Here is a 21,556-nt window from a genome sequence, read left to right on the forward strand (position 1 = left end):
GACTTCTAACTGGCCGCCTGACCCAATGAAATTGATTGGGCAACGCTTCAAAATACTGCCGAAGACTCATGCACAGCGCCGCTGTCAAATAAGCTTCGCAAGACTAGTCGAAGAATATGCCCTGATATCCTATCGAAATTGCTTTGTTAGCGTGATATATAAGCCTTTGTTCGCTTGTCCATAATTGGGCAAGCAAATTCCCCAATCATTTACATACTATTTTGCCTCATGGCCGGATGACTTCCCAAATTTTCATTAGCGCTGTTGTTATTAACACAGAAAATTAATCATAAACACTGTTGCGCAATACAACCTCACTTTCAGAGCCAAGCCCTAGTCCTGTACGACACATGGGTGTCGTTCCTGCCCAGGAATCCGGCGGTGCTCAGTGTGCCTGGGCTCCGAGACCGAGGATACGTATACGTGGACGACGTGAGTGCGCGAAAATGGAGAGTTCCGGCTCAGGCATTGCTGCTTAATTTGTTTTTATTTTGCTTTCGTTGCGGGCCTCTTCTGGGCGTCTGTGGTGGTAATCATGATGTTGGTCATGATATGATATACTTATTGGCAGCCTTGTTCTCTTGCGGAATATTATAGTTGGGGTGAGCTCATACTAGCAGAAGAACAATGTCGCTCCCTATGAATTGAACAAAAGAAGTTGAAAGAGCATCTAAAAGCAGACTGAAGAGAGACACAAAATGCAGTGGACAAAGAAAGCCTCATGGTGATCTACTAGTATTGCTGAAATGACAAGCTACGATTTCTCTAGTGTTTCCCATAAACTGTTTCGATTGAGGGCCATGTTGTCGTCTCACTTGATACGCAGATTTACCAAGGCGTTATTTCGCGCATGGACAACGTGTATGATATTATGGTCCCAGTGACGAAAGGCCAAAGGCTCACGGTGGTGGTGGAAAACCAGGGAAGAGTCAACTACGGAAATCTGACGGACCCCAAGGTGAGCTACCTCTCTTGCACCTGTCAGTGGGAGCTGTACTCATCAGCTACAATGCACAGGGCTCGGAGGTTCACCGGTCATGTGCTTTCATCGCGTAAGAAAATAACGGTACACATATAGTACAGGCAAAACGTTAGACGCATGACTGAAAGGCCTCGTCTTCTGCTCGTAACTTGGTAACAATGAACTAAAGGTCTTGTAGAGAACATGAGGAGACACTGAAGTTTCGCCTTCAAGGATATAACGCAAAAGCGCAATTGATCCCGTTTGCCAGCTCCGCTTGCGCATCCTTTCACTTTGCTACTCGAATAATAACCAGTCACTTTTTTACGTCTCTATTACCCTACAAATGCTCATTACCGTACAGTCATGAGATATCACAATATGTGCGAGAGTGCCAAACACAGATATTAATCCCCATTACTATAACCAAGCCATTTGTACGTGCCTGCGTGGTCTAGGGGAATTGTGTTGAACCCGCAATCCAAAAGCACTGGAGAGCTGGATTCCGATCCCTTCCTCCCATATAAAAAAAGGAAGCCGAAGTTGGCAGCGCCTTCCAACTCGGCCGTCGTCTCGTGACGTCACACCAGCCGATGACCAGTCAAGGCATAGTGATGTCAGTTGCTATAGCTATACCAACTGCCAGAGGCATGCTCGGGATTTTTCGCTAAAAAACACCGACGAAGGCAGTGCCGACGGCGAATTATCTGGCGAACAGGGCTTTAAATCTATTACGCATTAAAAATATAACTTAGCAAACAATGCAAATGCTTCGTTGAGAGAACCGTGTCAGCCACAAGCTTCGCTCAGAAAGTGAACGACTCCGAGCACCTGTGACACATCCGCGCAAAGAGGGAAGCCGGTACCAACTGCACTTTTGTTTCAAAATTATGAGCAGCCGGAAAGAAACAATACCAAAAGGCAGATACGCACGCGAAACACTGGGTGGTAGATTTGGAAAGGTGTTTATGGACAAAAATATTTGTGGGGCACAATTAAGGGCATGACGCGATAGCGTATAGGCTACCATCTCGCATTAAAAACCCTGTCTTAACCAAGCCGTATGAATGTTCCTGCATGGCCAAGGGGTGACATGAACGCAGAAGTATCTAGCAGGCTGCTTCTGATATCGCACACCCATTTGAAAGGAGCGCCCTGGGTTGGCAGCTCCTGCCAAACGTAATGTTAGGCAACCCTAAGTCCTGTCAGTGTGCGGCAATGTAAGCTTCCAGCTACCCGCCATGCTCGCGATTTTTCGCTCACTAAAGCCAACGTCGGATTTTTAACGGACCTTTAACGCTGTCGCGTTAAAAATGACGGTGTTTATAATAGTCAAACATAGTGCTACTAGTGGAAGCTGCTCATGCCGCCACCTCGTTTATTCCTCTTACCATGGTATACTGAAAGTAACACCTTACCTGCAGTGTTTCCACTCAGGCGCTAACACAAGATCAAAGTCAAATGTCTCAGTCACGCTAGTCATAACTATGCTTGGTCATATCAGTTTAGCAGAATCACCACCAAAATGAATAACTACTAGCTTGACCTCTCGAGGCTTTCATTCGCTGACACCCGGCGAACTCGAGAGTTGCAGCACGGAGAGAACAGCTTCTTTTCTAAAACAATATTGGCTAAACTAAACAACGGCCTACTTTAAATAACATGGCGTGCGCCGGCAGCTGCGTGGCGTCGGCTGATTTCGCGCTGATGCTTCATACGCTCTCGTTTCGGTGGACCCTACTAACATGCACTTCGTCCTATAGACGGCAGTTCCGGAAGTCAAAGGTCTGCCCTCTAAGCATTGTCGAAGGCACAACTGTCGCTGCTGCGAGGCCTGCGTCTCCGGCTACACCTTGGTCTCGCAATGCCAACAATTGGCATTCAGCTGAGCAGCGAAAACAACTTGGTTTTCTTTATACGCAAATGTCGAGCCTCTCTTGCGCGGCGAGTTTCCTCCTCACCAGCACTAGCAGTGTGGCAGGCACCAGACGCGCCGTCCGCGGACGCTTAATTTTTGGTGCACCTAATTTTAATGCGACAGTGTTAAAGGCCTCGTACATCGACAATCCGACGTCGGCGGCCGGCCTCGGTCAGCCTTCCGCCCTCCGCCGGCATTATGGCTAACGAATCACGAGCATTGCACTGGCAGCTTACATGGCCGAGCACCAACTGGACGTAGGGTTGCCTGACATAACGTCTGGCAGGAGCTGCCAACTCGGGCCGCTCCTTTCACCCCTGCATCCACGTAGGCCATGCAGGCACATTCATACGTATTAGTTAAAGCGGGGCTCTACACGGGGATTGGCAGCCTACACTTTTACGTCACACCCTTAAAGGGGGAGCTTAAGTGTTCTACATATATTTCTTTCTTTCAGGCGCTCGCGGAGGAGTCTTGGCGCTTTCGCTGGTCTCGCTATGGCGAGCAATTTCGCTTCCGTGCTTCAGCCTCTCGCCTAAGTGATCGAAAGACAGACACTAAGCTAAGAGGCACTAAATGGCTGGCGGAATTCGTGTCAGCAATAACATAACTACATAGTGCCATGCAGCGTTGATAGCACGGCTTGAGGGCGATAAGGGAGGAAACCGCTGCACACGACATTTCTTGCTTTTTTCTATCTTTGTATCGGTGACAGCGTCTCTCCATTTTGTCGCTCTGCTTCTCAAGTTCTGCCTTATCGCCACCCATCTCCGCTCTCTTATCCTTCTTTTCTCGCTGCTTCTATCGGCGGCCTTGGTTGGACTTTAGTCACGCGTTGGCTCAGGATTTGCGGCGTATTACGATCACGCCTAAAGATCAAATGGCATTAACAAGGTGGGTGATTCCAGTCCGGGCCTCTTATATCGCGTCTACCGCCATTCTGCTCTCGACCAGCCATTGCTAGTCAGTGGGCGTAGGGTCGGTCAGCCACTCCGCTCAAGCGGTACTGAAGGATGGATGGGAGGTCCGGAATGCCTCGAAATCTCAGACTAAAAGACGGAGGGAAGAATGTTCTTCGCAGTGGGCCAAAACAGAGGTAGATGCAGAAGTTCATCATAGGAACATGAAAGGTGCCAATTTGCAGAAGCCGGCACATGGCGAACATTTTACTGCTAAGACTAGGGTGGGGTGGATCTTAGTGCTGGCGAATGAAGAGAAGCTCGGCCATCTGGAAAGAGAAAGGCCCCTCCTGAAATGTGTCGCGGGTGCTTCCGACAGCCCGTTACGAGTACTCTGGGGCGTAGACATGAGCGCGCTGTACCACGGGAGTCCAAGTACCTAGAGATGCAGAAAGGAATGAAGTGTGAAGCTGGGTAAGGGCATAGAGGATAGCCAATTTGCAATTGGCTCAAAGTCGCATTCACAACAATTGCCAACTTAAGTTATTGTATTACTTATACCTTATCTGCTGTTTTATATAAGGTCTTCCCCTTCTCCTAAGCCGACTGATATAATATGGCTGATCTATGCTTCAACCTATATGCACCAGAATGTTTCTCAATTTTTCTGCGCACATAGAATTTCATATATGAACTGCAAGATAGCAGTGCGCGTAGCATTGTTATCAGCTAAGCAGTTGGGCTTCTTAACACAAGTGAGATCATGCCTTTCGTACCTTTTTAGGGCATCATTTCAGACGTCACCCTATCCAGAAGAAAGCTGACCAACTGGAACATGACTCGAATCGACGAACGATATCACATGGGCGAATCTAGCCATCCTATCCGGGACGATGTACCTTCTAACTGCGGCGCCTCGGCACCAGGGCTGGCAGTCTACGAGGCCAGGTTTCAGGTGCAGCAGAGCCCGCCTTTGGACACATTCATCAGGCTTGACCACTGGAAGAAGGTAAAACCCAACCCCCGTGGGCACGGCATTTAATTATTGGGAACGAAATCTTGCGCCTCATTCCCGACTTCGCCGACCTAATCTTGATAGCGGGGAAATGCAAAACAATATGGTGTAATCTGTGCTGTATATGTTTTGCCCTACTGCAGGAACACATGCATGCTCTTCGAAATTGTTGTTGGGGAAACTCTTATGCACTCTTTTAGTTAAGGCACTTGCCCACGTACGTACGGACAGAGCCTACGTACGTATACGTACGTAGGCTCTGTGCGCACATGCGTAGTTGCAGCTTCGTCGCTGCATCCTTATAATTTATTTGATGGTTGAATATGGGGATCAAGATTTGCTGCAAGTTTCAGTGAACGCCTCAGTAGAGAATTTTAAAATAGGCTACGACGAGAGAGTGGTGGCATTGAAATCCTCACGCGCAGAACGGTGACGCCGGAGGTGATGGTGCACTGAAGAAAATTGTGAAGGCGTCGCTTAATTCCGTGAACTCGATTCATGCTCCAAGCATTGTTATAAACTTGGAATGACTGCACCTTGTGACAAATTTCTTGTAAAATCAGATAAAATGTCCATGTTTCACCTTTATTCATTTTAACTCACAGTACAGAGCAGGAGTCACATAACGCATAGAGTTTTTTTTCTGGCAATCGCGTGCTAGAGGCCTGCCGCTCTGCTGTCGGCGGAATAACAAGCGGAGTGATATCTATGAACACAAACCACTTACATCGGCCTTGTTCTTTCTATGACATGCTCCCTGAACCACAAATATGAAGTAGTTCTATGAAAATATTTTAGGCGTATCCAAAACACCAGTACACGAATTAAACCCATGCCTATATTTGCGCTATGTTTTCAAGAAATCGTATCAACTAGCACAAACCAAACATCTTTTGCATCAAATGTCTCCTACATTGGGCTTTTTTTCTGTCTTTTCTTGCCACGGGTAATCCTGTGATCACCTGTGTGAACCTCATTGCTTCAACTACAAATCATCCCAGGGTTGGTGCCTGTCCCGTCTACATCTGCGTCGTCCGTGTCTATATTTGCGCAATATTTCCAAGCCATCCTGTCTGTCCCCGAGCTTTATTTTGAACGATGACCCCGAGGCATTGTATTTAAGCCTTGGACTTTCTCTGGAGCCAAGGTCATTCTGGAGAAATTAGCACGGTACCACCAATCAAAATTAGCGCAGACGACTGGAAGTTTGTGCAACGTCTTTACACTAACATTATTGCTTATGTAATGCCCATGGAATCATTTTTTAAGGAAACGCATGCAACGAAAAAGCCTCGGATGAAATGAATACTCATTGGGCGCCCCTTTGCCCTCGTTTCTTGCCTTGGGAACTTCCGTCAGGCAATTTACACTTGCATGAAGAACACCAACAGGGAAAGAAGCGGCATGGGGATAACAAGAAGGTCCATATCACAGACGCATTTGCATTTAAATCTTCCTAGCGGTTTTAGGGTGAGTAATATATCTAGTTGCGTAAGTGTGCACGAGTCACGCTTGGAAATCAAAATGAAAACATATTATTTTTATTCCTATGCTTGAATTAACGATTACGGGGTCACTATAACAGCTCGTATAACTCTTACTCGTAATATTCTCTCAATGCCCGTAGTGCACCAGGGGCGCTTTTAAACTTAGTGCTTTCACAGTGGTATTTAGAATGGAACTCTATGTTTTTCTATGTAGGTAACTTTCCATTTCTTATCAGTGTTTTTTTTTTTTTTTTTTTTTTATCTACCGCTTCCCCACATAGGGCGCAGTCATCCTTAATGGCTTCAACCTGGGCCGCTACTGGACACCCATGGGCCCGCAGAAGACGTTGTACGTGCCGGCTGTACTCTTCAAGCCGAACAACGTCCTCAATATCATCGAGTTGGAACAGGCACCCTGCTCGGAAGGATCCATGAACTGCTTCGTCGAGTTCGTCGACAAGCCCGAAATAGATGCCCCCGTTCCATGACTTTCCTGCTTGCAAAAATAAGCATCACGAAATCAACGCGCTTTCTTGAAGGGGCGTTTTCAAGCACGCTGTAATTGTAGGCGGGACCGACAAAGTTTCTGTTGTGTATTATATGGATATTATGTTCCTTTTTACGTGCGCTGTGAGTTTCCGAGACCTTTTAAAAACAAAAATGCACTACTAACGGCGAACAAATCATTAAGTTATCTGCCATTTCCATCTGTAATTAATTGCATGGATTTTTCGAATTAGCGACGCCACTTTGTAGTGAATGAAATTACTACATTAGTATATTTTTGCTGCCTTAAGCCCATAACACCGTTTCCACCATTATTTCCTCCATTTTGACTAGCCGCAATTGTGCGCCTTGTTCCAGTACTTTTTTTGTTAATTACATCTTGCACTTTGCATTGTGGTGCACATACGAAATGCAGCTAGCTTTTCTACCAGTCACGGGATGCTTTGTTCGCACTTACGAATTTATCATCTCCTGCATAAAATGTCATGTAAGTCATGTACTGTATGGATTATTACCTTGTGGGAATTCAACATTTCTATCGTCCGCACGCTAGGGCGAGCACCCTCTCTATCTTTGTCTCTTTCACGGAAATCCCTCATCTTTCCCTTCCTGGCCTCCTTCCCCCGGAGCTGTGGCGGAGAGGGCGGAGGATGAGAGAACTGGCGCAGCGCGCCGGGCTGCCCCTTCTTTTCCTCCCCTCTCACCTCGGCAGAAAGCATCTGCATCCAGGGAGACCGAGGATGAAAATTAGGCACTCCCAATAAACAGTTTGGCCCGCTGGCTGTGCCTTGGTGTGTCGTTCTTCCCTGCCACGGATGAGGTCAGAGCTAGCGGTGATGCGTTTGGCTCTGAAAGTAGAGCCCAAGCCGGTGAGAACCCCACAACATTGCTATAAAAATGTTTATGTATGTAGTATGCAGTAAAAACAAACGAAATCCCCCATCGGCAGCGAAGAGTAATGCAGAGTTTTCCAGTAGGACTGTCGGGCCCAGTCTCTTGTGAGCACAGGAGTCGTCTACCACAGCTAGAATTTTTTTTTTAAGAGCTTATGTTTCCGGCTAAGAATGCGATTCATTTGAGAGAACCACAAAACACGCCAGCGCCTGATGACAGACGAGACAACAGAGGCAATAAACATTCAATGCATGCTCGTTATAAATGATCAGCTTGGTTTCTCGCCTTGCTGAATAATGTTGTGTCCTATAAATTTTAGAGTTACAGCACAAATAAAAGTGACAGCTCTCGAGCAGTTCGCTTGTCACTTCGTATTTTCCCTTATGCCACGCTACAATGTTTCGGTGCAAATCATTAGCAGTAAGCCTAGGGACTAAAAAAAAATGTAAGTAGATCTTTAGGCTCGAGAAATGGAAAACAAGCTCTCTGCTACCAAAACCTGCCATCCGGCTTAGATGTATATGATTCATCTGAAGCCCAATAAAATTATTTTGTTTATATATTGTAGCTTTATGAGGTCACTATACGGTGACGGTGACCTTTCAATGAACAGGCGAATGAAACATAAAAATAGAACATTGAGTTTAAGTCTCTTCACGTGCAGAAAATACAGAAGCATCGCTAATTACGGGCCTAGTTCTGTTATGAGTTCCGTTGCTTTTTCGAAGTGTAAATGTTTATTTTTACTTTACTTACTTTACTTTTTATCGGCGTCTTTTTTTTTCTTGTTTGCGAGTTCTTGCTTGATTGGCTCATTGTCTATTTATGTTTTGTAGTTACTTTCTTTTACGGAGTACTTCATTTTTATCATCACTCTCCCCATTTTTATTTTCTTCATTCTTTCCACGCTCTGCAGAGTCTTTACTCTATAGGAGGAGATTATGGGTAAAGTCGAAGGAAGTCGGCTGAAAGTAAACTGCCGCCTGTGTAACACGCAAGGGACCATTGATCACTGGTTTCTTCAGTGCCATGATGGTATGTTCGTCTGGGGACTAATACAGTGAACGCTTAAAAAAGCACATTGAAATCATAACGTGCAGTAGCCGGATTTCGCCTGTTCAGAAAACGTGATGTTCTTTGCATTCTGTCTCTGTTGATGGGTAGAATCAGTTTGTGGGAAAGCCGTATAATGGACCGCAATGGTGAATCTTTGCGATCATCAAACTCAGTGTTCCGAGAGTAGTATGTTTTTGTGGTGTGTATATAAGCTGCCCTGGGAAGAGCCGTCTAGCTAGCTACCGTATCTGAATGCTTGTTTGTGCTTCCCTTCCCGGAATTTCGACATTTGTAATGGTGGGAAATTCCTGGTTTATGGAGCGCTCGCATTATTCAGGAAAGTGATTTGAGACATGAGCTATTTGAGTTTCTCTTTTTCGGAAGTTTTCCCATGAAATACAGAAAACAATCTGCGTAAAGTAGCATGGAAGGGTGGTGTTTCGTGTCCTATAGCGCGGTCACATTGCGTTTTTTTTCTTGTTGTTGATGATTGACAGCTCGTGGTGACACATTCTGTCACCACGAGCTATCAATACTCTCGAATTGATAACTTTTTCAGGTTATCCCAGTTCAAAACCTCTCTTTTATTTACGAACGTCGCCGTGATTTTGAACTTTGTGGTTCACAGCCGAATGCACATGACTGTGGACCGATTTGCTTTCCCGAGGATTGATAGTTACGGTCTCATGACTATTGCACCATCGAATTTCATGTGCAGGCACAGAAAGCTGAACTCTCCGACTTCGCTACAACGATCCATAAGAAGAGAGACACCAAAGAAAGCGTCGTAATTTTTTTTTTTTTCAGTTGAATGATGTGAAATGTGAACACGCTCAGGAGTGCGTTATAACACGGAACATGAATACCAGCGAAAGCGAAAATTGAGTTGGCAGAGCACCCAAGGACAAAATAAGTGCCCTTGGGTACGAATCTAACCTTCGGTCATGTGGTTGTTTTTTATTTCTTTTACGTTCTAACCATTTGTATCCATGATTACATTATCATTTTACATTGAGAAACACCCCAAACATCCCTACACTTTCTTTTGCTGTCACAGGCTCTTGGCTTCCTTCACACGTATATAAAGCAAGCCTTTCATTTTTCTTATATTCGCTAAGTTGAGGTTAAGGAGTGGTGACTTCTTCCTTAGCACGTGGAACTAGTAACTGAATAAACCTTCTGTCTTGGATTAGTAACGCCTGCTAACACATTTCTTACCAGCGATATATGTGGAACATTTTCCCCCAAAATCTCCAATCTACGTTGTTGAGGGCTTAAGAACGATTAAAAGGAGGGCAAATTAAACCCGTCTTAAAAAATAACGTACACTAGTCGCATTTAGATATTTAATCATGTTAGTTGCGAGCAAAATATTAAGGATCCAGGCCCTGGTTCTTACTTTTGATCCACTTGCCTCCATTTGACGCTGAGTTATGCTCGAGGTGAGGATGGCCTCAAATTATTATCAAAGCCTTTCGGCACCAGTCCAAAAGGCGTACTTTTCAAGCCTAAACCTTTCTGTGTATACGACGGGGCTTACCATGTACGAAAATCGAGATGTAAATGTCAGACCCATAGAAGGTAGTGCTGATTTTATTGCTTTATTTAACACCAACTTCTCTCCTCAGGCGTTATCTGCTTTCAGAGCGAAGATAAATCTAAGATCAGGACTGATCGATTCTTAGAATGTTTACTATGATACGCGATACACTACTTAATTCGATTTTAAAATTTTAAAAGTATCTGTCACAGTGGTATTGTGGACACCTGATCCACGCCTTAAGGGATGGAAGAAAGGTGGGAGTGAAATGGAATAGACGGGAAGAGGTGACGTAGTGGAGGGCTACGTAATAATTTCGACCACCTGAGGTGGGGGTGGTGGGCAAAAGTTTATTTCAGCCACTTAGGGTGGCTCGGCGAGGGCGGGAAAGGGGGAAGGGGACGGGCATGACGGCGACAGGCCTTCAGGCCGCTCTAGATGACCGAGAACATTTGGACCGCGGCGATCTTCAAGGCTCAGTCTACGATGCGAAGCTGTAGCTCCGGTTGTGAGCTGCGCAGAGCGGCCTCCCATCGGGGTGTTCAGGTTTATTAGGACAAATTTGATAGGTGTGACTCAAATCAGCTCTGGTACGTGGGCATATTATACACTTCGGGGATTTTTTCCATCTATGTATGAGAGAAAGAAGGAAAGAGGGAGGCATTGTGGCGGTTTAAAGTCGACGCCAAGCCACCTGTTCGGTTTTAGTGAGGGAATGGTGAGGAGGGAAGTAGCTTTTGCGAGAGTTTCTAAAATGCATAGTTATGTCGTTGTAGGTGAGGAGGGGGTCCCTTGCACTGCGAAATGAGGGCAGGCCATCCACTGCCCGATTGACGAGAGCTCGGTCTTGTTCGTGGGCGGCTGTGTTGTCCGGGTGTCCGCAGTGCGCTGTGACCCAGAGGAGAGTGATGCGGCGATAGGTACGGGGAGCATATTGCAGAATGCTAGCGGCTGGGGCGTGAATTTTTATTTTTGAAAAGTTGGAGATGGCTACGTTTGAATCGGAGAATATGTATTTTGCTGAGGTGTGAGTAATCACAAGAGCTATTGCTGCCTCTTCAGCTACAATGGGCTGGGTCGAGTTCCCAATGGTGGCACAGGTAACTTGTGAGCATTGTCCATCACTGCAGCCACGAACGCGGACTGCTGAGGATATTCAGCTGCATCTGCATAGACTGAAGGGGTGGATGGAGGTATTGATTTTGGAATGGTTTAGATGCGTCGATTGTAATTGTGTTCCGGATGAGTTTTTGGGGAGCAACAAGATGTAAATATTTGCGCCAATGGTTTCGGGAGGGGAGCACATGGCGGGGGTTAGACCAGGGAGGCAAATTTGCAGTCGGTTTAAGAGCTGTTGCCCGGTTTTCGCCCCAGAGAATCAGTGATAATGGCCCATCAACTGTCTCGACTAGTTCTTTTAGGGTAATATGTACTCCCAAGTGAAGATGTTTGGCAGTGGCAGTGGTTTTGTGCAGAAGAAGGGCCGTATTGTAGGTCGTTCTCATAAGACTGTTAACCTGATCGGTTTCTGAGGGGAGAGTTAGAGGTAGGGTAGGGAATAGGTAATTTTGCTTAGGCAGAAGGCCTGAATGAGGTGGCGTGTGTCCGCCGCTATCATGCCACAATGGCGGTTGGAGATGTGTTTAATACGTGTCGCAATGTTTTGCGCCGATTTTCAAACAGCCTTTATAGCACTGGCTTTAGTGCTTTTGTTGGAAATGCAGAGGCCTAGAACTTGGATCTTTAACGTGCGCTGACATCTCACAGCCCACGGACGTCTCTCAGTTTCGCCTCCATTGAAACAGCTGTAGAAGTGCCTTCAATACTCTACGATACCCTATTGCTCTGCCTTGATATTATCTCCTAAGATTTCTAGAGAAGCCTATCTTCTCCTCTTCGTATCTTTCAAATTCATAACAACCACGGATTTCTTCTCCGAAGATGAGATTAGCGCCAACAGAGGCCGTCATGCGTGCCAAATGCATCGTCTCGTTTATATTACAACATCGTCACCACAGCTTGCGACTCCGGGAGCAGCGACTAATGGCCCCATGACTCTAAGCGAACATTCAATGAAACGTCGCAAAACACGGTGCCAAGAAAGCTTTCCACCGGCGGATGGGCGAACGCACGGACAAGTACAGACATAGGAAAGAGAAAATATATGTGTAGTCTACAGTCGTGTATTAAAGCGATATTGATGATTTCTAGAACTACTAGCACGAGCTGTTCAGATAAAAGACTTAATATCAAAATAATCTCTAAAGATTCTACTCCTGTGCGTACTGTCACCGACAAAGAAGCTACATGCTCTAAACTCGTCCATTGCAGCCGCCTATGACATAAAGCAGCGCGATGAAGTTGACCGAAGGCGAAACGAAGTGACAGGAAAGAGCGCTGACTGACAACCAATCTTTATTTTGCAAAACGTGCACATTGCATACGAAAGCAGTGGTAGAAGCAATCAAAAGCAATCAACGTGGCATGATGTAAAGGCCCAGACCATATAGCGATAAAAACCAGAACATGGTGATAAGGCTAAAAGACGATGGCTGTCAAAAAACATTACCCTGTTATGAACGAAGCATATATAAAAAAAGGAACAAGGACAATGATTGAATCAGGCTTGCGCAGAAGCAGCGGCAGAAAAAACCTAATGCATTCAGCGTTACATGATTTAAATGGCCCTAATAGCGATAAAAACGAAAACATACTGAAAAAGGCTAAAATATGATGATTTGTAACAAAAAATGAACATGGAGGATGAAGGCTCGCCGTCTACTTTGGAAGCAGACGCGCGCAACGTTTAGAAGCAGACGAACGTCTGCTTCTACAGGCGCCACAGACGTTCTGCTTGATGATGATGAAAACATTTATTGACATTGACGTTCTGCTTCAAAACGTTTCGCACGTCTGCTTCCAAAGCACAGACGGTGTACCCTTCGAGCGCGGCGCTTGGCCTCGGAACTGCACATTCTTCAGGCGTCATTCAACTATACCGTCGAGCGTCTTGAATGATTCACAATATCCATTGATGTTGACATAGGTGGAGTACGAAGAACTGTATCTATGAGTGCATGCTCACATGCTCGCTCACCCTGACTTGTTTGAAGCCGGCAGTTTAGAAATCTCCCAGCAAAGCAGAAGTGGGCTGACGATATGCCACTGCCACTCGAAGAATGGTCAACTGGATATATCGGCTGTGGACTCTTCGCTGTTCAGGTATTCGTTCCAGTTTAAAAAGAAAATTTTGAGCAACTTTACAACAGGCTTGCTGTGCCCGACACTTTCACCAGCGCCAAAGGCGTTAACATTCTTGGCCGACAGGCGCTTTGTGTTGCACTAAGACGGATTGCGTATCCCAACAGCCCAACAGATGTGGAACCTATATTCGGTCTGCATTCATCAGTGATGTCTAACGTCATGGCTCAAACTATCATTATATTATTGGAAATTTCCTGCACCTTTTTAGCGATGCCAACTATCACAGTTGGCTGACCGAGGAATTCGCAGCAGTGAGTGTTCAGACATTTATTTTTAAAAAAAGTTCTTTTTTTTTTACTGTGGCGTACGCTTTGAATCAAAATTGATAGCACGTGAAAACCAGCCATACGCGGACCACGGTAGCTGAACAGCAGCTGTTCCGATGCTCGAAACAGCTAGATTAAGGTTCCGCACTTCTCGCACCAGTACGACGTCGTCATGAGCAGTGAAACGTGCATGCATATTTCTTTTGAACAGCGCTCCGACTCTGGCGCTGGACATTTTCATTACGACGCTTCTCGTCTGCTCTCTTCTGTTATGAGGACTGATGGACGTATGCTACGAGAACCCCGCTTGCATGCCCGTTTGAAGTGAGACTTTTAACCTTTAAAAGGTGCAATGCAAGCTTCACAGCCAGCTCGATACTTTTTGGCAAATTATAATTATATAGTAGCCAAAATTAATAGTAAAATGCAGTAACCGCTCAAACGAGGCTGGAAACATATTTGCTGCGTTCAGAGCGGTTGCATCGTCGTATATAGGCGACCCAATTAGGCCTAGGAGCATCAGATTCCAGACCGAATCTCAATAACAAGGCTTCTTTACACCCTGCACATTGTCGTCGAAGCAAGAATAGTGAAAGCAAAAGACGACAGTACCAGTAGCTGCTCGTAAACGTACCAACCGGAACTGCAACGACTCTTTGTTCGTCTGAAGTGGGCGGCTGCCCGATCCAAGGACGCCGCCATGTTTTCACGCTAAATGCGCAAAAGACGAAAGCTAACTTCTTAAAACTGCGTGCATGCGCTAGCGCTATTTTGCTGTTAGCGTTAAGCGCATGCGCGTTTCCGATCCGCTATTTCGCTAATCACGCAATCAGCGCAAACCCCCCAAAACTAAATCTGTCTAATGCGAAATCATTCTAAGAATGTATTGGTTCAATCCACAACTTCGAGGGTGGGAAGAAGTTCACTGTGAACTTTCTGGGGACCCCGAATTCATGGGTTGCTGTTCGCCTGTGCCAACACAATATTTCAGGGAAGGACTTCCAAATCCTGGGTTAAACAACCGACTGGCACGGTAGGACACCCAATTGTTTCGGCTGGGTAAAGGGACCTTTCGAATCGGGCAGCTAGTTCTTGACTGGTCCCCGGGGAGATGACGCGTCCCACACCATCGGTGCAGGAATGGATGGCGCTTTTTTAGAGGCACGTAACCGCCGCATTTTCTGCGATTAGTGATGAATGCAGTCGCATTAATAAAACGGAGCCGTTTAAGAACCCGCATAAGTGGTTTTTCAATGCAATTTCCTGAAATTAGCAGAACATATATGAAAGAAATGCTTTGCTCATCATGATGGCTCAGTGTTTACGACGGTCGACTACTGCCCCTATGGACGCGTTCACGACTCGGCCATGACGGCTGTTTTTCGGTAGAGCAGAGAGATACTGTGTGATGAAAATGCATTTTTAAGAACTCCTGATAGTCGCAATTTTCCAACAGCCTCCACTACGTCGTCCCTCATAAAACGTATAAACCACAAGCCATAAATGCGCTACGTTGTCGCTGTTGAGCACTTGCTCACTGAATTTGTTCGTAAACTTTGGGGTTTGTAATCTACTCGCCATGAAATTTTGCAGCTGTTACCAGCGTAAAGCGACGTGCACAATTCGCACGTGCCCTTCTGACAGTATCTGCTGTTTAGAGGCAAGAGCAACAGGTTTCTTTTTTCTGCTTCGTTTGTGAGGAAGGCATGTGCAGGCACAACACATCGCGTCAGCCTGAAGAGCGGAAACCAGCGCACTAAACTGAGGTTCGGATCAAGAGTTTGCAGAAAGGTCTGTTGGACTGCCGCCAAGCGAAGCGCGGTGCGAGTTTGAGTAGAGCTGAGCATAAGCAAAGAAAGAATGGGGTGCCCGGGAGGGAGATATAGTGGGAAACCGGACGAGGGAGCAATCTAGGCATCGATAACGCACTCTCAAGAGTGGCCGCTTGTTTCATAGCCTCAGCTGGTGCGTCCGATCGAAAGCTCGGCGGAGTGTTTTGCTCCGGCATGGAGCTTTTTCCTGTGTCTCTTCTACTCGCACTGTCATTGCTGATTCGACCGGCGATTCTTCAAGAAGTGAGTATGCAAATTGCCCTGTGTAAATTGTAAAGAATCATGATCTGAATGCCCTGAGAGCTATTTGCGCGCACGTTCCTAGTGAAAAAAAAAAACCGTATGAGTCACAATAACCTCATACAGATTTCTCATACTAAACTCATACAAATCTCATTAATTCTCGTATACTTCTCGTATGATGAATGAGTTTAGTATGAGATTATATGAGATTTGTATGAGTTTAGTACGAGTTTAGTATGAGAATTTGTATGAGATTATTGTGACTCATAGGGTGTTTTCACCCTTCACGCAGCGACAGGACACTGAAAGGAAGCGCTCGCTATACGTTGAGTCTAACAGACAGCATGTCTTCAGAAGACCGGTTTCCTTCACTTTCCAGGGCATTTCAAGAATTGAAAATCCGAAAAACCTATACAGACATCTCTACAGACTTAATCAATCTGCAGAAACAGCTAAGCAAATAGTCTCATCTTTTTTGTTGTAACATGACCAGTTTCCGCAGTAAGGTCAGTGCACAGTTCATTTTATTGTGGCAGTGAAGTGAAGAGGCAACAGGAACGTAAATGTATGGGCGATTTTCGCGAACGAGAGGTGGTGCTGCAGTCGAATCAATATGAATGCCTTCAGAGCAACTCCCTGTACGCTTTGCTCACTAGCAAGTTTCGTTAACTGCATGATTGAATCGCGCAGTTTGGCTAAAGAGGAGCGAACAGATTTACTAAAGATTTTTTATTTTATGGCAGGTCTTTTATTGCAAACCTATGCCGCGCAAGCGGCACCCCACAAGATCTTAGCCCGCCTCCGGGACGTTTTTAGTGTAGTCAAAATTACCAGCACTGAGTGCTTTGCACGGCGGAAAAATTCGAAAAGTGCAAGCACATCTGCACGGTTTAGTACCGCGTTGTTACATGTAAGCAGGATTTCTCGAAATCATTACACCGCGCCGAAAGCTAAAATTTTCCGTGATGTTCACGCTTCCTAAGGTCGTCTGCTTGGATTTCGGATTAATTAAGGTGAACCCTAGTACCGTGAATAGATGTGAACATCACATCAGCCGAGCATGCAATGTCCCTGTACGTATTTATTTATTTGTTTCGAGGTACTCTCAATCGCCCTAGGAATTGTAACAGAGGTCAGTACAAAAAAGAAATGACACACAATATAAGTAACAAACGTTCTAGAGAACACAAGGTAGCAGGATCGATGCATCAAATTTATACGATTCGAGGCCAAATGTAGATACAAAGAAAACGAAAATCAAAACTTCAAGTTTCAACACAAACTTCAACGTATGTATTTGAAAGCAGACTTGTTAGCGGTGTGCTTCGAAAGAAATGATAGCGCGCAACTTCTGCGATAAGGACAATGTGCTCGTTGCATACTTATATTAGTACGCTACAAAATATAGTAGTGAACTTGGGAAAAAGCTGTTACGTACAGGTGTACTCTCTGGCAGGGGCAATTGGCTGGTGGCATAAACAGACATTGATTGTTTGCATTGTTTTGTGACGTCACGAGACCAAATTGCATCGCTGAGTTAGCAGGAGTTCGCAGGCGAGCAAGAGTTAAGAATCGAACCTGGGACACTTGTATCCCGTATGATGCACTACTTCTAAAGAGTGCTCAAGGCTGTTCATATGGCTGTGTCAAGGCGGGGCTATTATCTATGCCGGGTGGTATTTCAAATAATGGGGTAGTTTACGACTGTAACGCAAAGTGCATGTGTGAAACAATAAAGGCATAAATTAAGGGATAGTGATTAATTGGGTAGAAAAGTGTATGAAGGTGAAAGCTCCGAAGCTGAAGGTGAAGCTGCAGGTGGAGCTTTGAAGCAGTCGATATCGAGGGATTGGTGATGAGGATGGGGCCAACGGCATCACGTCAGCTGCAGCTAAAGGAGAAAAAAAAGGTGGCTCACATCAGCTGCAGTGAAATGGGGCAAAGTGAGCACGTCATGTTCTGCAAATGGGACGCAGAAGGGTCGGGCCATCTGCAGCCAATAACAGTCACTTGGCGTCCTGTCATTTGCAGCTTCCTCGTTTGGCACTGAGCCTTTAGGACTTTCGACTACAGCAAATCGCGTGGGATACGTGATTTCCCCTTAATCCCATTTGAAAGCTTGCAGTTTATAATATAAGAGCAGCACGGCAACCAGTGACAGGATGGGAAACGCTTAGAGATCTGTGAACTCACCACACATTGGCATTTGCCTGCAGGTCATTTTTGAAGGGAAGTAGATTTGGTGTTTTAATACGCTCTCACATGGCCTGGTGAAAAAGACGAAAAACCTCGGATGGTGAAAGGACTAAAGCCACAACTTATGACAGCATCTAGGTGCACCTTTCTGTATAGGCAATACCAGATATGTCACCATGACAAATAGTTTCACAGATGGTTTTTAGATGTGCAGACAACTATCCATGAGTAACCATAAAATATGAGAATACTAAAGGAAATAACCATGTCAGCAGTCTCAAAAACTATTTTGTAGTCAGAGTTATTGCACGCACTTTAGTACGTGCAACATGCATGTTTTTATATATACAATCTCTCTGCCTCAAAGAATTCAGTTAATTAGCCCAGAGCCTACCATGTCGTTAATTATGTGTAACGCTTAATCTTTGTTTATTGGACCTGTGTCTGCCTTCCCCTTGCGCGTCCAGAGGTCCTTCGTGATCGACTACGAGAACAACCGATACCTGAAGGATGGCCAACCCATACAGATCGTGTCGGGGTCTATTCACTACTTCCGGACTCTTTCTTACCAATGGGATGAGAGGCTGGTGGCCATGAAAGCGGCGGGACTCAATGCGATACAAGCGTGAGTCGTTTCGAACATCATGAGAAGACGCGTGCACGCATATAAAGAGCTGTTAGACGTCTCTCAGCAGCCACTTCTCGCTTCGCAATGATCATTTCAAGCATGTGCACGTTTCCTTGCTTGACTTCTTCTTCGTCCTCCAAACCTTTCTTACTCTATCGCGCATCACGAACGTTTTACATCTGTTAAAGCATGCATTGAAGTAAATGGTATCCTACCCTTCAGAATACCGCTGCTTGAGCATCGATAATTTTATGGTCTTATTGAAGTTTTGCCTGCGTGCTACTTTTATCGGTTTCAACGATCGGTGGTATTTACAGCACCAGGACACACGTATTCGGTGTACTCTGTCGCTCCCGCTTTATGCAACATTTTTCTTTCATCTATTGACCCCACCCTGCTTTTAGCTTTTGAACCCGAGATAGCTCCGAAAATATGTAGATATGTTGTTCATCAGCGTTCGATAAAAAGCAATATGAATTTACATGTACATGGTCAGTGCTGATCTGGCGGTATTGAAATCACCATATAGGCCCCAAAGTGTGAGCTAAAGCGGACACAAATAAGAATTCGAAGCACGCGTGAATTGCTCGAGGTTTTTTTTAATCAAAAGGCTGATGTCGAAATACAACGGTGACACCTTGGTTCATATGCTTGCTGGCTGTGTGAAGGTTCTGGAGGGCGTTTACGTCGCCAATTTTGGACGCAAGCGAAGAAAGGGCTCGTTTAACGGTGTACAAAATTTCCTTTATTCTGGATGCGCCAAATACCCGGAAATTGTTTTTACCTATATGATAGTTTGGTCGACGCCTAAAATCAGTGATAAGGCAAGAGATAATCTCTAAAGTTAACAACGTCCTGCTCATTCTTTTTAAAAGCTACTTGTGAATGTGTTTTTGAACAAACCATTAGCTTGGTGCAATAAACACAGAGTAACCGCTACGTTGCTAATCTGCTCTTACTCAACTGGCACGGAATGCAGATACGTCGAATGGAGCACTCACGAACCCGAAGACGGAGAGTTCGCCTTCGAGGGAGAGCAGGACGTCGTCCACTTTTTGCAACTCGCCCAGAAGCGCGGATTCCTGGTCCTTCTCAGGCCAGGCCCTTACATCGACGCCGAGAGGGACATGGTGCGCGAACGATCGAGAGCTTCACCTCTCACTCGTTCGAGATAGAATCGCTTCCTGGCAGGTTCCCTACACCGTACATTTCCATGGTGTGAAAGCCGATTCCGAAGATTTGGTGATGCCAGACCCCCAGATTTAATTTACAAAGGAAGTGATATCTGCAGTTAACTGCAGCTCCTCAGGTTGTTCTGCGCGTGCGCATGATATGGCCGCTGTTGTTTATCACGTAAAGGTGTTGCACGTGCTTATTCGGTTTCCAAGAAGCATGACTGATGCGCCCTTATTTGTCTTCTGTCCATTGTTTTTTTTTTATTACAGGGTGGCCTACCGTACTGGTTAATGTCAAAAAATGCTTCTATAGGGCTTAGAACCAGTGATCCAGGTAGGCGTCGTTTTTGACAGATGTTAGACGATGGTGCGCAAGGAGTTTATTGATAGATTTCATTCTCATGCTCCAACTTTGAATGTTATTTCGTTTTTCTCTCCAGTTTATCTTCGGTATGTCGAAAGGTACTTCTCCAAGCTCCTTCCACTTTTGCGCCCACTTCTTTACGCCAACGGAGGGCCCATTGTCTCCGTGCAGGTACGTTTGTAGCTGAATTTTCTTCGCGCGTCAAAAGAAAAAAGGTGCTTGTGCTTCTCTTTTCACTGACGTCTTGCACGCAGTTGTTTGTCCTGCTAGTTAAGCTAGTCAAGTGCTGTGCTCTCGTTGACAACATTCTGCAGATCGAGAACGAGTACGGCAGTTACCACGCATGCGACTTCGCGTACACGACGTGGCTGAGGAATCTGATGCGACATCATCTGGGCAATGACGTCATTCTGTACACCACTGACGGCGCCGCTGACAGCCTTCTTAAATGCGGCAAAGTAGATGGCGCTTACACAACCATCGATTTCGGCACAGGTATGCGAAATACTCGTATCTGTGCTCAAAATTTCATTCATTGAACACGCAAGAATGGTACGGACATCCACCCACCCTTGTCATCGGTAGGGGGAACATTAGCGTGACAGCCCCGTTCACAGTAAATCACAACCAAAATGACTAAGTCCTAGATTCATTGCACGGCCTTGAAGGCCTCTCAAGCTCGAAAGGTCAAGGCGGGCCTTGTTTTTGAGTGTCCACTCTGCCAGTTTCCGTGACTGTTCACTCAAAACATCCCAGGCGAGGACATCCAGGAGATGTTTGCAATCCAACGTCGACACCAGGAACGGGGACCGCTGGTAAATTCGGAGTTCTACACAGGCTGGTTGGACAGCTGGGGAGAGCCGCATAGTACGGTCGAAACAAGCGCCGTGGTGCGTGATCTCGACAAGATGCTAAGCATGAATGCTTCCGTCAACCTGTGAGTGGCAATTGCCCTTATTTATTTATTTATTTATTTATTTATTTATTTATTTATTTATTTATTTATTTATTTATTTATTTATTTATTTATTTATTTATTTATTTATTTATTTATTTATTTATTTATTTATTTATTTATTTATTTATTTATTTATTTATTTATTTATTTATTTATTTATTTATTTCCAGGTACATGTTTCACGGTGGAACGTCCTTCGGCTGGAAGTCAGGCGGTAAGGTATCATCTGCCCTGCAGCTTGTTAGTGTCTGCACAATATTTAAATCAACCAGTCGATAGTAACGAGTACATGTGGCGGTATGCATCCATCTCTTAAGAAAGTTAACCAGGCATAAAGCTGGAGGCAGGTCCCG

At 45.4% G+C, this 21,556-nt stretch overlaps 2 protein-coding genes across 2 annotated transcripts in view; both read left to right on the top strand.

Annotated features, from left to right (window-relative positions):
* LOC146190823 (beta-galactosidase-like) overlaps nt 1–8,185 on the top strand; it is a 40,877-nt gene extending 32,692 nt beyond the window's left edge. Inside the window, exons 12-15 of the mRNA XM_084601198.1 lie at nt 325–432; nt 827–958; nt 4,563–4,787; nt 6,562–8,185. Coding sequence (XP_084457324.1) covers nt 325–432; nt 827–958; nt 4,563–4,787; nt 6,562–6,768 — 672 coding nt within the window. The 3' untranslated portion in view covers nt 6,769–8,185. The remainder of the gene's footprint in view (nt 1–324; nt 433–826; nt 959–4,562; nt 4,788–6,561) is intronic.
* A 7,548-nt stretch (nt 8,186–15,733) lies between these two features.
* Nucleotides 15,734–21,556, top strand: part of LOC146190824 (beta-galactosidase-like) — a 30,185-nt gene continuing 24,362 nt past the window's right edge. The window contains exons 1-8 of the mRNA XM_084601199.1: nt 15,734–15,882; nt 18,546–18,703; nt 19,686–19,836; nt 20,152–20,215; nt 20,322–20,416; nt 20,560–20,740; nt 21,002–21,182; nt 21,374–21,417. Of these exons, the coding sequence (XP_084457325.1) occupies nt 15,814–15,882; nt 18,546–18,703; nt 19,686–19,836; nt 20,152–20,215; nt 20,322–20,416; nt 20,560–20,740; nt 21,002–21,182; nt 21,374–21,417 (943 nt within the window). The 5' untranslated portion in view covers nt 15,734–15,813. The remainder of the gene's footprint in view (nt 15,883–18,545; nt 18,704–19,685; nt 19,837–20,151; nt 20,216–20,321; nt 20,417–20,559; nt 20,741–21,001; nt 21,183–21,373; nt 21,418–21,556) is intronic.

The sequence above is a fragment of the Amblyomma maculatum genome, chromosome 4 (assembly GCF_055883805.1).
Source record: "Amblyomma maculatum isolate TAMU_Amacu chromosome 4, ASM5588380v1, whole genome shotgun sequence".
In the NCBI taxonomy this organism is placed as follows: domain Eukaryota; kingdom Metazoa; phylum Arthropoda; class Arachnida; order Ixodida; family Ixodidae; genus Amblyomma; species Amblyomma maculatum.